At 43.6% G+C, this 16326-nt stretch overlaps 2 protein-coding genes across 2 annotated transcripts; both read right to left on the reverse strand.

The window, feature by feature from the left end:
- Nucleotides 1-3485: 3485 nt before the first annotated feature.
- On the reverse strand, nt 3486-7681 carry LOC133890916 (inner membrane protein ALBINO3, chloroplastic-like). The gene is made up of 12 exons (XM_062331584.1): nt 7176-7681; nt 6629-6739; nt 6447-6521; nt 6244-6304; nt 5943-6016; nt 5760-5864; nt 5246-5353; nt 5058-5161; nt 4744-4887; nt 4548-4671; nt 4265-4407; nt 3486-3908 (listed from the first exon to the last, which is right to left on the reverse strand). Exons 1-11 carry the CDS (start codon nt 7509-7511, stop codon nt 4303-4305), a joined length of 1347 nt encoding a protein of 448 aa, XP_062187568.1. The 5' UTR covers nt 7512-7681; the 3' UTR covers nt 3486-3908; nt 4265-4302.
- A 1189-nt stretch (nt 7682-8870) lies between these two features.
- Nucleotides 8871-11631, reverse strand: LOC133890993 (uncharacterized). Its single transcript, XM_062331699.1, has 2 exons — nt 11386-11631; nt 8871-11075 (listed from the first exon to the last, which is right to left on the reverse strand). The coding sequence occupies exon 2, from the start codon at nt 10761-10763 to the stop codon at nt 9186-9188; it is 1578 nt and encodes a 525-aa protein (XP_062187683.1). The 5' UTR covers nt 10764-11075; nt 11386-11631; the 3' UTR covers nt 8871-9185.
- Between the last annotated feature and the right edge of the window lie 4695 nt (nt 11632-16326).

Below are 16326 nucleotides of genomic sequence, written 5' to 3' on the forward strand. Positions count from 1 at the left end.
GAAAACATATTTTGTGACCGCAGAAAAGGAGAGGATGGTGGTGCTTGATGCAATCATCCAACTGTGAAAACGACCTCTCAGTGAAATCAGGAGCTGCTCACCTTCAGATGATGTGATGCTATTACTGTATTAGAGCAGCCGCGATAAGAGAACAAGACTTGTGAACTGACAGTAGCTCGGCTGGTAAAGGCTGCATGGGAGCAGCCGGCTGGTCTGGGCTCGAATCTCGGCACCATAAATGGCTTTGAAGGAAGGTTAGACCGAATCTAACGGTTTTTTTTTCCGCGGGAGAGATTTTTTGTCGTGAGGAGATTTTCGTTCCAGCGTTTCAACAGTTTCATTTTACGATGAGATTTTTAAGGTTATTTTCTTCAGAACAAGATTCTTTCTACTTTCCCTTTGCGATTTCCTTTGAAGAAAAACTGTTGGAGATGAGAGGAAATAAAAGGAATAGAAACGGAGAAGAAAATCGGAAAGGGAATGAAATAAAAAAAAATATAATTAGGATAATCTTAAGTTGAAAAAGATATTTTTTTAAAGAGTAGTAAGACTTTAAAGTCTGTTACTGGTAGTAATGCTATTATCATATTATAATCAATAAAATGATTATTTCTCTTTCAGTCCTTTTTTTTCTCTATCTCTCCACGGTAGGAGGCATATTATGATATGGGTTTTATCTTAAGATTTTTTTAGCAATATGCATTATGCCGATTATAACAATTAATATCTACCGACACATGGTTTCACTTTACTATCTATTTGGATAATAAATATTATGGTCACCTTTATCATCTAGCTGTTTAGATCATGTCTAACAGATTCTCTTTACAATTCAGAATCCCTTCGTGAAGGATTTTTTTTTCTTTAGCGTTTCAACAGTTTCTCTTTACGGTTTACTTCACGAAAAGATTACTAAGTTCATTTCTTTCAGGACGAGATTCTCTCATATTTTCTTTTACAAATCACTTCGAAGAGAAGTGGTCAGAAATGAAAAAAAATAAAAAGAATGGAAACAGATAACGAATTAAAAAGAAAACAAAATGAAAGGAAAGTAATTGGGTATGATCTTATGTCGCCTGACGGAAGGGAGATTAAAATTGTGGCGACGATACGGCACCGACGCTTAATATTTCTTGCGCGCTTCGTCGCCTCCCTCTCCAGGTCTCAGTTCAGGAGCCATGCTTTGGTTGGCTCGTCTCGCCGATCGTCAGCTTGCTGGCTGCTCTTGGAACAGGAGGATGGAAAACGGTTAACCAATTGAACGGAACATCCAATAATCCCGCCTCGATGGAGCAGAGCATCTATCGCAATCTATGGTCCGGAAAAATTCAGAATGCGGGACTTCTACGAGAATTTTTCAGGATGTTTGGTCTGAGGAATAAGAGGATATCTTCGTAAGCATATGGTTAGTGTAAACATGAGGAATAATATCCTCTCACTAAAATTCATGGGATAAACCCATAATCATCATCTCATCTAAGATAAATTTATCCTTCAAATTAAACACCCTGTTTGTAACATTTACACTAAGAAGTATGGTTCTCACACGTGGAGGCCAGGTACATCGCTAGGGTCTTTGTATATAGCTGTCAAACCGTCTAGATTCAAGTCTAGTGATCTAAAGTACCTGCTCCCGTTGTATGTTATACGAGTTATGACAGGTACACAATTCTAAACGTACACGGATACACCATTCAAGGCTGAAGACGAATTTCAGGGCATTGAACTCCTCGAGTACAGAAGAGGTTCCAAATTGCCTCCTGGCTGATTGTAATAAATAAACTTTGACGTATCGACATGTGTGAAATCGAAGTCAAAGATCCAAGGCGAGGAACTGAGGATGGGCGTTTGATGCTTCAGTAGTTGCAGCAACAACCTCGTCATCACCCATTACAGTAGCACTACTAGTGCAAAAATTGTTAGATAGTTAAACTAATATTAGGAACTGATCTTATGAACACAACACTTAATTATATGGAAATTAGAATAGAACCTGAATTTGACAAAACCACCCTTCCAGTCGATATAGATGCTTAGGACGCCTTGATGAACCCTGGGAGAGCCCTCCTGGTGGCGTGGGTCGACCTTAAGTCAGCAGGTGGGCTCCTATTTAGGGGTAGTCGATCACTCGAGTGTTAATGACGTGATTAGATCAATAGAAGGGTTGTCCCCCTCTTAATATAGCGCAAAACTGATATGGGATCTAACCATTTTAGGTTTAGCCCCCAATCACCAGCACAATTATTAATTGACTCTTAATGACAGCATTAATCATCTAATTAAGTCATGCTGCACTTTAAGTTATAGATTAACTTTAGCCCAAGATCATATTATGGTGTAACAAATTTGCTAGGGACAAGAGAAGGAGCGAGGAACCCTCCTAGCAGATCTAGTAGTCTTTTATAGTGTTTAGCGGTAATAAAAGTCCTTAATGCTGGCGCTAGATTGGCGCATCTCAGGTTGTCATTGAGGTATGTTTGTTTTTTACTTCTTTGGGCTGAGATCTTTAGATTTGCTTATCATGTATGTGAATAGGAGAGAGTTTTCACTATCTTTTTTTGAGGGTTTTGTTTTCGAATCGATGTCCTCATCGATGACGGAGGGGATGGTGTTTGAGTTACCATCGATGGTGGATTTAAGGATAGTGGCACTGAATGTTTTTTTCCTCAACCACATCTAGCGGTGTAGTTGCCGATACCCCTTCATAACTTCAGATGCATCTTAACATTGAATTTGAGACGTTAAATCTTGCAGCAATTTCAACGTTTGGGGTTGTTCGACAGATCTGGTTGTAGGATTTGACTCTGACTTCGACCTTTTACCTTGCTTCGATCTAGTGCAGTGATGCCATAGGCACGTCGGAGACCGGAGTTGGAGAAGATAAATGAAGGATCTAGATGTTATTTCTATGTAATTTGCTCTTCTTTTAGGTTCTTGATGTGAAGGGTTTGTACTGCTCAAAGTTTTAATATAACCCCTTCCCATTTGTAAAAAAAATAAATAAATCCAAGAACAATAATTCTGGTTGTGGCCAACAGATTGGATAGTTGCTCTGTGTTTGGATGCGACAACAAGTAGATAGAAGCTAAGGTCAGCCATGAGAAGTCGAACCTGCTTTGTCGTCATCACGACAAGCCTAGCAACGATGACTCCGTCGTTTATAGGTTGTAAAAATGTGATGGTGTCACTATAGGTGGTCGTTCTTCTGTCATTGTCAAGATTTTTGCCAGTTTTCCCTTCTAATAGATCATACAGTTCTAAATTTTCAGATCCGGTTTCCCTCTTAAACGAAGTCAACTCCATTATTCTTTAGTAAATTGCAGTAAATCACTGCCTTGAAAAAAAGTATCATACTATCATAACCGTAGGATTAAATTCATACTATTGCTACTAGTGCGTAGTCAGGAATCAACACAAAATAATCACTTTACTGGGCCCAAAGATTATTAGCACAAGCCCATTCCTTCATAATTCTAACAATACAATGACCAAAGTTGCATCAAACTCATTACTATGATCGGATGGTTGTCAGCTTGCGCAACATACCTCCTCAAACAATGGTATTAGGTTACAAGAGGAAAAAGGAATGAATCTCAATAGCCTGGACAATCCAGTTTCTGCCCAACTTTAGATCCCAACTTACAGAACAACACGAGCGTATTTTATCTACTTGCTCTAAAGATCCTCTCCTCTGCTTGTACATACACTCGAGCCCAGTCACATATCCATTACCCTCTCAAACCTATATTGTACCATGTACTGAACTACTTCATCTCACAACATACCAGCAAATACCGTTGACCCCCGAATTTTATCTACTTGTCTGCACCTGAAGTTTAGGCCTCTAAGGGACCAGCAAAATTGTCTCCGAGATCAACTGTGGGATCGAACTGGTCAGCTGAATTAACCTGCAATTGCGAACTACTATTACATACACCATTTGTTAAATAAAAAAAAAAACCGGTGGGAACCTGCTTGTTCCCGTTGCTAGATTAAAAAGTCAAAGTCCAATTGTTGGTTGTTTTTGTATGATTGGGAAGTACTCGATTTGATATGTTTTTTGGAGGCAGAATTAAAGGAAATTGGGATTCACTGAAAAAAGGACCAGTATGGGGCCAGCAACCGCCTGATTACCAGGAAATTTGTAAAACCAGAAAGTATAACCCAGGTCACTTGTCATCCATTTTTCTTTTTAAAATCTTGAACAACAGAATAAGGACAAGTGACATGCTACATCATAAAGAGGTACCTGAAGGTCACTTACCAGTTGTGACAAAAACTAATCCCATTAGCTCTGCCACATTACTGCACCACACGCTTCCTTTTCGATCTTTTGCCCTTCTTCCCAGAGTAACTTGGAAGTTTCTTGTTGCTACCAGAACTGGATGCTTCCTCTACAGGCCCTCCCTGTTGTCAGGTTTACATCAGTAACACAAGATGAATTTCATATTCTCAAGGGCTGTTGGGGGAAGGAGGATTTTCTAAGATGAGTAGCATTACAATGCTTTACTAAAGAAAGATAAGTAACGGAAAAAGGGCAAGAGTACCTCTTGTGCGCTCTCATCATCTGAGTCTTCATCCTCTGAGATAGACGATACCGAATCTGAATCTCCGGCAGCAAGCACTTTGTTGAATTTTCTCCTGTTCTCTTCTTCTTTTAGCTGCCTAAACCTGGTTGAGATGTATGTAAAAGTTAAAAGCAAAAAATAACAGGGTCAAATAACAACTGAAGTTCAAAGGCACCTTTCGCCAGCTGGTTGAGCATCAGAGCGTTTTGCTCGTCCCGCTGTAATTATTCCACTACCTCCTTCACTGACTATAGGCTTTGCTCCTCCCATTTTCCGTAACCACACCTGCTGGGCTGTGCTGAGGACATTGTTCGTAAACCTAACGGCAAACCATGACGCCAATACAGAATGATAATTGTGAATTTGATTGACTGTAATAATTCAGTGAACATCAAAGGAATAATACGATCTTCCATGAGGCATCTAGCACTATAGCTTGGAACATATCTTAGCGCACTGCTTAATAGAACCAGTAACAGATACACATACCAATAAATGGACAATCCCGACGGCACTGACAAAGAGAAATATCCAATCATAAACGGAAGAAATTTCAAAACAAGCAGTGTGTTCTTCTGTGATGGGTCATCGCTCTGTAGCAGACCATAAGAGAAAAGTTAAACCATGATAGTGTATAATGGCATAATAACTGGTGAAAGAGTACACAAAGCATTCACCTGCGGTGGCTTCATGATCTCCATAGAGACGTACTGAGAAGCAACAAGTAGTACAGGCAACACAAGATAAGCTATCGTGTCATGCCAGCCTAATGGAGGATGACCATCCTGCATAGTTCGTTTGAAATGTCAGCACAAGTTATATGCTTTTAGCTTATCAATCATGCAAGCATATAGACCATTTTATTGCCACATATCTACAAGAATACTAAATCAGGAAAATGTTATGCCACATCATTTAAACAGTAGATTTGTTACATGACCAACTATTTAAGCCATAGTGCTAAACAGGTAATGAAATTTAAATTCTGCACATGACAAAGCTTTTGTTGCTTGAGTGCCATCGAATGTGCTGCCTAATTGGCAAAGAAAGAAACATATTGCTGGTCCAACAATCCAATTTGACTAAAATGTTGCAACAACATATCGCTAGTAGTGCAATAGACCAATCTTTTTCCCAGAACCAGGAATGGAACAACTGATCTATATGTTCATAAGGGATCAATTTCAATACCACAAAAGGGAAGAGCCAAGAAATGCCAGCACCACTTTGCCGAGCAGCAATTGTTGTAGGGCCTCCCAACGAAGGAATCCAGAAAAATCCTTCTGTCAACAACCCCTTCATGTCATAGAAGCCACTTAGTTCAAAAGCCTCTTAATCAAGCAAACACCAAGCAATCAGTCAGACTTAGCTTACCTCATTTGCTACATTTGAAAGAGCTTGGTAAAGACCAATCCAGACGGGTATTGTTGCCAGAGTTGGAAAACATCCTGCCAGAGACCATAAGATCATGAAACTACATCACAAAAGGCAGTTGCAGTAAAAAGCTAAATGGTTTTGCAAGGCGGGGATGGATTCTATCATAAAATAACAAAATATCATCAACTAACATGAAATGATTCTCTTTCAGGAATCAAGTACAGAATAAAATTCAATGGACTGGATGGACCATTTCACTGTCAGAGTAATTTGGTTTAGAAGGGGAAATTAAAGCAACCTGCTAATGGGTTGACTCCAGCTTGCCTATATAGCCGAGCAGTCTCTAGCTGTATCCTTTCCTAACAAGAATTGTGTAGAAGCAGGTGATTAGAATATGCAAAGAAGCGTGTTTGAGAAAGATAAGACAAGCATAAGCTCATTGTAGGGAGAATGATTCTATCATGACATCCACGATCGATGTTTCCGATAACCAACACAAACCTGATTGCCTGCATATCTCTGCTGGATCGCCTTAATCTGTGGCTGTAAATTCTGCATTGCCAGAGTTGATTCGACCTAAAAATAGATAAGCAGCACATCAATCAATCCACCAAATTCATAATCAGGAACGAGAGGTGGGACGATGCTCATAAATTCAACTTAAATAAGGCTAGAACATTCACCTGCTTTTTTGTTAGGGGTAACGTCGCAGCCTTCACAATGATGGTGAGCAGAATGATAGCAAATCCGTAAGAGTACGGTACATGAACTGCTGACAGACCATCCTTTAGCACCTGTATGGCGAGGCCTCGATAGCATCAGCATTTGAAAGCAGTTCACTATTATGTTCCTAAGTCCTAACCGGCAAAGTAGCATCCTATAATGCCGCATTTCTATCAGTTCCCGTTAACCTCGAAAGTTAAATGTAAAACAAACACGTGGAGTTTCATAGGGCTCCAGAACAATCATTTCCATCCCGAAGTAGCCATAAACAAGACTATGAGCTCGTACAGGACCAACCAAACGAGCTTTTCCTACCGCTCAATGTTGGAGCGAGTTCCAGAGACCAGAGCATGCATGGAAGCATGAGCAGTGCATGCACACCCAGTCCCACCCTTGACCGACTCCCCAAGAACTTCCTTAACAAATAATTACGCATTCAATTCCGCACAATTAGCATCAACTGTCAAACTACTAACACCAGGACCACCATTATTAAGCAATCATTACCTTGAGCACGACCTCCAGCGCCTCGGAGATGAACCCGAACCACCCGCCGTTCTTCTGCACCGCCGCGGCCGCCTGCTCCGCGTCCCCTCCTCCTGCCCCGGCGGCCGCGACGACCGCGGCGTCCGCGAGCGTGTAGAGCGCCGCCTCGGCGCGCTCCAGCGCGGCCTGGAGGCCCCCGACCGACTCGAGCCCGTTAAGGTTCGCCCTCACCGTGCATGAAGCGCCTCCCCGGCGGCGGCGGAGGGAGCGCAGCGACGGAAGCCTCGCGCCGCCCCCGACGGCCGCGGCGCGGGGCAGCGCGGGGAGGAGGGAGGAGGAGAGGAGCGCCTTGGCCATCGCGGGGGGGAGGGGTCTAGAGCTAGGGTTACGGTTTCATGCACGGCGAGGGAGGGCCGAGGCGGAGGCGGGGAGGCAGGCGGTGGTGGTGAGAAGTGGAGAGGAGGGAGCGGAAGAGAAGAGTCGGTGCTCGTTGGAGAAGAGGAGGTGGGGGACGCTTTATCCGCTTCGGTGCTCCTGGACTCGGCGCACCAGAGCAATTCACAGCTGATCTTTAGTTCAGTGGCTCTCTTGCATTGCGCTACATGTCTACAACTTCGGCTCGTCATGCTCCCTTTGCGTCCCATTTACCCATTAGTGGACTCAACATTTTAATAACAGATGCATATAGATAATAAAATTATTCAATGATTATAAAGATTTATAATGAAAAGATCCAAAATATATTTTTTATGTGAGTCTTGTAACTTTAAATTTTATGCAGTTCTCATCTTATTACCTCTATACTATGTTGATATGAGAAATTATAAACAGCGAGACTCATATAAATTTTAAAATGTATTTTTTTATCTAAGAATTAGCACTAATTTTAACTATTAAAGATGACTGGCGCTTAATGTTCTCAACTCCGACGGGCAGGTTCAGAGTTCAGAAAATGCATGTGCGCACCGTCACTCACACGCAAGGATAGTCCAGTTCATTCCAGGAAATCAAAGCTGAGCGCACAAGGCATTCTTTTACCCTTTTCCTCTGCTACAACACTACTGCTCTGCAGACTGCTGGTTTTTACTTGTTATTGTAGACTATACGCCACACTCAGCCTGAAACTGAACTGACTGACTGAATCCACTTCCGTTCTCTAGCTCCAAAACGCAACCGGCTGCAAGCAGAAACCAGCCCGTTTCCGGCTCTCGATCTGCCACCCGGCCATCCACTCGCTGCTGCAGCTGCTCCTGGCCACAGAGAACGACAGCTGCTGCAAGCGTATTCGACGTTGCTTTCTCCATGGCTACACAAATCTCCTATGGGAAGAAACATCACATGGCTATGTGCTGGCCACAAGAAAGGCAGAAAATATCCTGCTCCTCAGGACGAAGTAGAGATCTTTGTACAGCACACGTCAGGCAGCCAGGCAGGCGTCACAATATACAGAATTCAGGTTGAGCAAAATTTGCTAGTTAGGCTGACCCCAGAAGGATGAAGCTTATTTACTGTTTGCAAAATCAAGAGTGTCTCATCAGTAGTTCAGTTCCAGAATAACCAGGATGCAAGTAGGATTCAGTCGACACAAGGCGCATATGAACGTATCAGTCATCATACAGCAACCACATCAGGTTCTGATTTCTGATGAAAGCGAGATGGGTCATAAGAAAATGATTACAAACACTTGTTGAAACCGACAACGCAATTCTGAACCTCTGAATCATAAGTAGCTATCAACATTATTATGAACCTGATCATCAGAATATACACAGAAATCTTAACAAGCCAGCTTTCTGATAGTCAAGGAGATCACCAATGTAGTGATGTCCTTGTGTAAAGGTACAGGGGGGCATTAACAGAGGTAACTTTTACCTAAATCACGAACTTTACGGGGAAAAGAAGTTCAACTTATCAGCTACACGTTTGGCAGCAAAAGATGAAGGCTTTCACTGATCCACGGCCTGACCTGTTACATTCCAGTATCTCATGGCATGACAACGGAAGATCTAAAGGCTAACCGTTTTTTCTGTTCTATGATAACAAAAGATCGTTGTCACCAAGGTGCGGGGGCCTCATGCAGACCTGAACTTCATGCTCCTCTGGTCCAACACGGTGCTTTGGGACCATGATTTCCAATCGAGTTCCTGTCTCATCATAATACGCTTCAATCTTTGCGTCTTCTGGAATCCATGTAGCCAGAGGTATCTCTCTCACAAACTCGCCGGGAGGGCAGTGCTCAGGAAAAGGGTCCGTCAGCTTGAATGTCCTGTCACGCCTCTTTATGAAGGGCATCCGAGCGGTGCTCACACATGTTATCTTCACAATGCCATGTGTCAGTGTGTTCCTCCAAGTCACCTTGACGCTGTGTGGATCAGAGAAGAGCATGCTCACCACGATTAAGTACCCTTCATCATCCTCATATATTGTCTTGGCAGCAGTGACAGGCCCACTAGCATGTTTAGCCACACCGGTGAACTCATGCATCCATGATGGCTCACCAGTGTGGACTTCTACCTCTTGCTCTCTATCAGAACAAGAATTGTTTGCCATCGCACAGTCCTCTGCACCATGGCCAAAGAAGTCCTTGCGGCGTTTGGCGCATTTTGGTGAAAGGTCCATGCCATCATCTGATGATGGTGGAGTAGATAGATTAAGACCTGAACCATTCAGTCCCTTTTTATGATTATGAGAGCCATGTGAGACACCCTTTGATGATGGTGGCTGTGGCCTATCAAGTTCAAAGTCAGTGCTCGGCAGATTCCTCCATGACTCAAAGCCACTGGCTTCAGATGGTATTGAGAAATTAAGTTCCCTGCCTGTGAGTTCAGCCCACCTCTTCAAGTCAGCCTCAGGAACTGCTGATAAATTTGGTGAGTTCACAATCTCAATCCCATGAAGGCACTGCGGGTTTGACAGCCCGCGGTAGTGCTTTCGCTGCATGCGGTGTGATCTCGAAAAGCCCTTGTCGGCACTGAATGGAAAAGATGGCTCCCCATGCTTGGAATGCCCATTCATGAAGCTCCGGAGCTGCATCTTCCCAAGGGCATTGTCAGGACGCTCCTTGAAAACCCACATGTACATGTTCTCCATGTCGTGCTGCACAAGGAAGACATCAAGGCGGAGGTCAGACTTGTCGAAGCCCGAGATGCTCCCGGATGCATCTCGCACCACTTTCCCCTTTGGCTTCTCCACAAGTGCAGGCCTGAAGTAGTGATTGAAGAAGAACCATGCACCCCAAATGCTGTCTCCTCTCTTAGCACACTTCCTCGCGCCAACACCGACCACAACACTACCATTGCCGGTCGACTTTGGAAGTGTAAGTGCAACCTCAGACTCATAAGTATGAGTGCCAAGATTGACATCAAGCATGTCAAACGGGTCGAGGCTCCACGAAGGAGGTGGTGGGGAGGGGTCTGCAGAAAGAGGGAGGTTGATGTCTGGCGGACCCGGATGTGCAGACTCATGCCGAGGAATGATGAAGAGTTCCCTGTCACCACCACTACCAACCCCATTGGCGCCAACACCACCAGAGGACTCGGCAGAGGCCGGGCGCGACCCAGCAGGGTCCATGGAGAGGAGAGTGCAGGGGTGGCTGTTGCTGTTCTCCATGGAGAGGGAGGTGAGGAGGGGCTCCCCAATGGAGAGCTCCCTCCTTTCCTTCTCCTTCGTCCTTCCTATTGTTGCCTGCTTCTCTTCTACCCCTTCTTCCTGCTCTATCACCTCCTACTGGCTACTGCCCCTTCTCACCTGATGTGCCAATCAAGGTTCAAGACAACCATGGGAGCCGCATGAACTTCTCACAGCCTAGCATCATAAAAGATGGAACTTTCCATCACCAGTACGCAGATCAGGATTTGAGATGAGAAATCCGCTCTTCCGAATAAAACTGGGATCTTTCAGGCCAATTCGACGGCCACAACCCTGTAAACGGATGAAATTGAAAGTTATTTTTTACCCTCGTCAAATTGACACTAATAACTGCATACATATCAAAACCTAAACCGCAAAAAAGTGAAAAAAAATGCCTCGGTTTCTCCCACAACTCGATCTTTGTACCAAATTGCAACGAAGGAACAAATTTTTTTCAAACCATACCAGATAAGACCTCGAAATATCCATTAGCCGTTACAAGAATTGTCATGGAAAGGTATAGAAAAATAAGCTATAGATGGGGAAAAAGAAGAAGAACAAGAGGGGGAGGGAGGAAGAGAAGCTCTTGCTCTGATCTGACCTTGGGGGAGGAAGAAGCTTCCAGAAGACCCTTGTTTCCTGGGGACGATCTCTCCTGCGGGTTGTGGCGACTCCGCCTGGGCTCTCGCCGGCGACGGGGTGGAGAGGGGAGCGCCGGAGGGGAGAGGGCAGGAAGAAGAAAGGAGAGGACAGACGCGAAGGGCCAGACTGCCAGAGAAGAAGAGCCAACAGGGGTCCGGGCGTCAACGGGTTCAGGTCCAAGTCCGTCGCGGGTCACAATCTGCAACCGTGTTTCCTCTCTTTTCCTCCAAGGAACGGTGCCGTTGGCTATTTCCCATCTATGCCATGCTCGGTGACAACCAAATCCTCCGGCCTAGTTTTTATTTTAAAACAAAAGGCAACCTTTCATTAACATGGGCTCTAAACACATCGTTAGAGATCAAACTAAGTACTCCCTTCAATCCTAAATACATAATATTTTAAATAAAACATAGTCTCTAATAAATAATTTTGATTACTATTTTTATTAGAATGTATTTATAAAATCTATTAAATTTGTGATATTATGAAAAAAATCGTCAAGATAAATCTACCACTTTGTTACAAGACTGTAAACAAGCAGAAACTAAACAATTAGTAAACCCAGATAGTATATAGCCTCTAATCTGTCTAAATAAACCCCCATTTGGGTTTCTATCCATACTAGAACTTTTGATAGCCGTAGCTACAACTGTTGTATCAGTATCAACAATGATTTGTATCCTTCCCAAATACGTCACCAACGCCAAATTATAGGATATTATCATGGCTTCTGCTTGCAAAGCACATGATACATGAAGAAAATTTCCAGCTTCAGCACATGATATACCATATTGTCTTTGATGTCGTGTCCTCCTTGGAGCGTCGCCCAGGAGGTCCTTCCTCATGTTTGAGTGGCCGCCGGCATCTTTTTGTCAGCGATGTCGACTGTTGAGACTAAGGATCGCTACGGAGAGTCAGAGTTGCTTGGTCGTTGTTGCGATGAGCTTGACAACGATGACTTATGATGAGCATCGATAGTTGAAGGTCGTTGGTGTGTGGTGGTGAGTCGCCAAAGGCAATTGTCCTGGTCCCATTGTGTGAGTTTTCGCCGGTTTTCCTCCAATTAATCATGCAGTTGTAAGGTTTTAGGATCCGATTTCTCTTATAAACTGAGTCAACTCCACTACTACATGATCCATTTAGTATGACGCCTCTATACAGATGGATCTATAGAGTTATCTGTATAAATGGTACTATAGATGGATCCAAACTAGAACTATTTCAGAAAATGACAACAAGCAGTTTCAATAAAGTGGGACGCTAGAACTGTCTATACTACAGACAATCATAGTACATACGGTTCTAATTTAGAACTGTCTATACAAATAGAACAGTACAGACGATTCTAAACTGAGAACCATCTATATTATTAGTATAGACGATTTCAAACTTGAAACCGTCTGTACTAATAGTGTCACACTTGTTTAGTGTGTATATATTATATAGATTATTTTTATACAATAATCAGTAATCAATGACATGTGAGATGGTAAGAAAGCTTTATAAGAAAGAACCCTTTTTCTATCAAGTTCTTTCACCTTCTGTCGGAGGATTAGCTCCTGTCGCAGGGATCCCGAGAGACCCCTTTTTAGAGATTCGGCCGGGGGGATGATCCTGAATAAGTTCGCCGGAGAAATAAATGAAAGTGGATGTAAATGCAACGGCCGGTGGTGGGGGATGATCGACCTAGTGCAAAGAGAAATAAATGCACCGGAGTTTAGACAGGTTCGGGCCGCACGGGGGCGTAATACCCTACTCCTGTATGGATGCAATAACTGTCCTGAGGGAGATCCCTCGAGGATGTATCTGGTTACAAGAATATAGTGTCTAACTAAGAGCTTGAGGCTCCTTGTTCTTCGGTAGGAGCTCTGCTCAGGCTTGCTCACAATGTCTTCGTCTGTTGGCTTGGTTCGTTGTGGGGTTCGTCTTCTTCGTGAGTCAACTCGTGCCCCTCCCGTTGATTGCTTGGGCTTTTTTCTCTCCGATCCCCGCTCTCTTCGGTGTGCCGACTCTTTTATGCACTCGCCGGCTGCGACATGCCCCGAACGGGAAGGAGGGGGCACAAGTTCCAAGATGCCATGACTGAGAAAGGCGTCATCATTTCCTCTGGGCGAAGTGACTGGAGCGGTGGAAAAACGCGGCGCGCGTCCGATCACTTATCACTGTGGACGCCCTGGCAACGGGCGCCGTTGAGAGGGCCCACCGGGCAGCCACAGAGCCACCCGGCGTGCCCGCCCTGTCTTGTTCTTCTGCCACGGCAGGGCGGCAGGCGGAACGCCTTGATCCTGGCAATGTTATCCCGAGACACACCGGATGATACGGGACGGGACCCGTGCAATTAATAGCCCCACACTCCTCTGGCAAAGCATGGCAGGAACTGACGCTGCGGCGGGAGCAGTTGGATATGTCAGGCCACGCGCGCTCATTTAATGCAGCCTTGGACCTCTGACGGGCGGACACCTCATCGGTGGGCCCCTTGGGGGCCTCTCTAGGTCGTCGGGGAACCGAGTGCTCGGGGGTACCGTTCACCTCCCCGAGCACTCTCTCCCGGGAATGCCTCTCTTTGTCTTCGGGGTACCGGGTGCTCGGGGGTACTGTTCACCTCCCCGAGCACTCTCTCCCGGGAACGCTTATCCCTGTACGAGCCTTCGGGGAACCGAGAGTCCGGGGGCTGCCACGTGCAGCCCCGAGCATTCTCTCCCGGAACTTAGCCCTTCTGATCATCGGGGGACTAGGGTGCTCGGGGGTGACCGGGCACCTCCCCGAGCACTTTCTTCCCGGTACTTAGACTCTACGGGTCATCGGGGAACTGGGGTGCTCGGGGACCAGAGACTATGGCCCCGAACACCTTCTCTCGAAACTTAGACTTTCCTCATCCCGCAGGAGGGACCTCGCGGGATGGTAACACGTGGCGGACGGCTGGCCTGGCCTCGGGACTCAGGGACCCTCGGTTCCTGATACACCGACACCTTCGATTGGAATGGATTTACAATAATTATGCCATTTTCATGATTTCTTTAGAAAAATATATAATCCAGATGTTGATACAATTACTGTGGTATTTTGCGTGAAAAAACGTGTGATTTGCGACAGTTACAATTTGGAATTGTCTGTACTAAGTATTTGTACAAACAGTTACAATTTGGAGCTGGTATTAGTAGGAAAATTATTTTTTAGAGTTTTTAGCTTAAAAAACTTAGCACAGACAGTTACAATTTGAACTGTCTGTACTAAAGATTTATACAGATTCTTTAATACAGATAGTTAAAAAATTATCCCACACAGAGATTTTTAACCGTCTATACAAATTATTCTCTAGTAGTGCTCTATTCTTCTATATTAAATTGTAGGAACTTTCTGCTCTTTACTAAGGTTTAAAAGAAATTCCAGCTCCGGCTGCCCCCCCCCCCCCCCCCACAATAGAAAGAAGCATCAACATTGACCTTGTAATAAGGATCAAACGACAGGATTATCTTGCTTGTGGTTTATGTTGCATATCAAATTCAGCTTGTTTAGCTTTTCAAACTCTAGCAGATGAAAGGTTAGTGAGACTCGAATCGTGATCCTTAGCCAAAATATACATGTGCCATATTAGTTGAACTTGCTATAGATATCACTTGGATGCAGTTGTGTTCATCTTAAAAAGATGCTTTGAAGTGTTCTATTCAATTGGCTAGTTGTTTGCATTGCATCACTTGATTTAGATTTTAAGACTTCGTGAGCCCATAATTTGCATTGAATCTTTAAATCTGGATTCAGTTATTGTCCAGCAAAAAAATAATCCAAACTTAGCTTAGTTGATAAAAGTTGTGAATGCATACCACTACCATCTAGGTTTGAGTCATGTTTTACTCGAATGGAGCGCCTATTTTCTTCTTATTAATTCTAGGATGAATTCACTTTTCAACCTTTACGCCTGATCTTGGTTTGTGTTCTTTTTTATCTCTAACTTTGGAAACCTCTAAACACAACCCTCAACGGTTAAAATCGGTGTGAAGTTGATGTGGCCCGTTTTAGTTAATGTGTATGGTGCTCACGTATGCTTGTAGCTGCAAATGCGGCTACACAAATTAGCGGACAACTTAAAAAAAAAAAGGAGTCCATGTCACGGAGACTTGAGTAGTAGGAATCCACCTCAGCAAAAACCTCCGTCATGCATATCAGCCAAAATCATGGTGTTTCCTACATGGGTTTATTTTACACTGTTATTGATAGTTGAGGATTATGTTGAAAATGATTGTAGATTTATGGATTGAAAAACAAACCAAACCAAGACTTGGAAAATTAAGAAGTAGACTTTTTTTTTTCTTAATACAAAGTTATAACCTGGTTTCTCACATACTCCCTCAAATAATAAATATATGGTGTTTTAGCCTCTCCAACTCTTTGCTAAATGTATGTCATCCTAAACTTCTATACACCTTTTAATCTTTTCTTCCATCTTTGCCCATGCTAAATAAATATTACTATTCTCATAAAATTCGATAATAAAAGCTTTATTAACTCTCAACGTTTTATCAAGATGATATAATCGTAGAAGAATACTCTTATAAATAAACAATCTCTCTTTTCTAATGTAGTGTAAATAAAGGACAACAAAATTATTTGAGCTACTTTCTTAATCCCTATGCACAAATATAAAAAGACATATATTTGTGATTCCAAGGAGTAGTTTTGAACGAACAACTTATCTGATAATTAGCGGTTGGTTTACTACAGTAGGCAGGTCCTTGAATTCTTTACAGGTAACAACATTTAGAGGCTGTAGACCAAAACCAAGGATTCGACAGGTGCTTTTTGCAACAAGGCGTCAGCAGCGTCTGGAAGGGAGATTATTCTAAGCAGAGTGTGGCTTCGGAAACTGCGGTGTAATGTGAGGAAGGCAAATGCCATCCTACTA

This window comes from Phragmites australis, chromosome 1 (assembly GCF_958298935.1).
Source record: "Phragmites australis chromosome 1, lpPhrAust1.1, whole genome shotgun sequence".
In the NCBI taxonomy this organism is placed as follows: Eukaryota; Viridiplantae; Streptophyta; class Magnoliopsida; order Poales; family Poaceae; genus Phragmites; species Phragmites australis.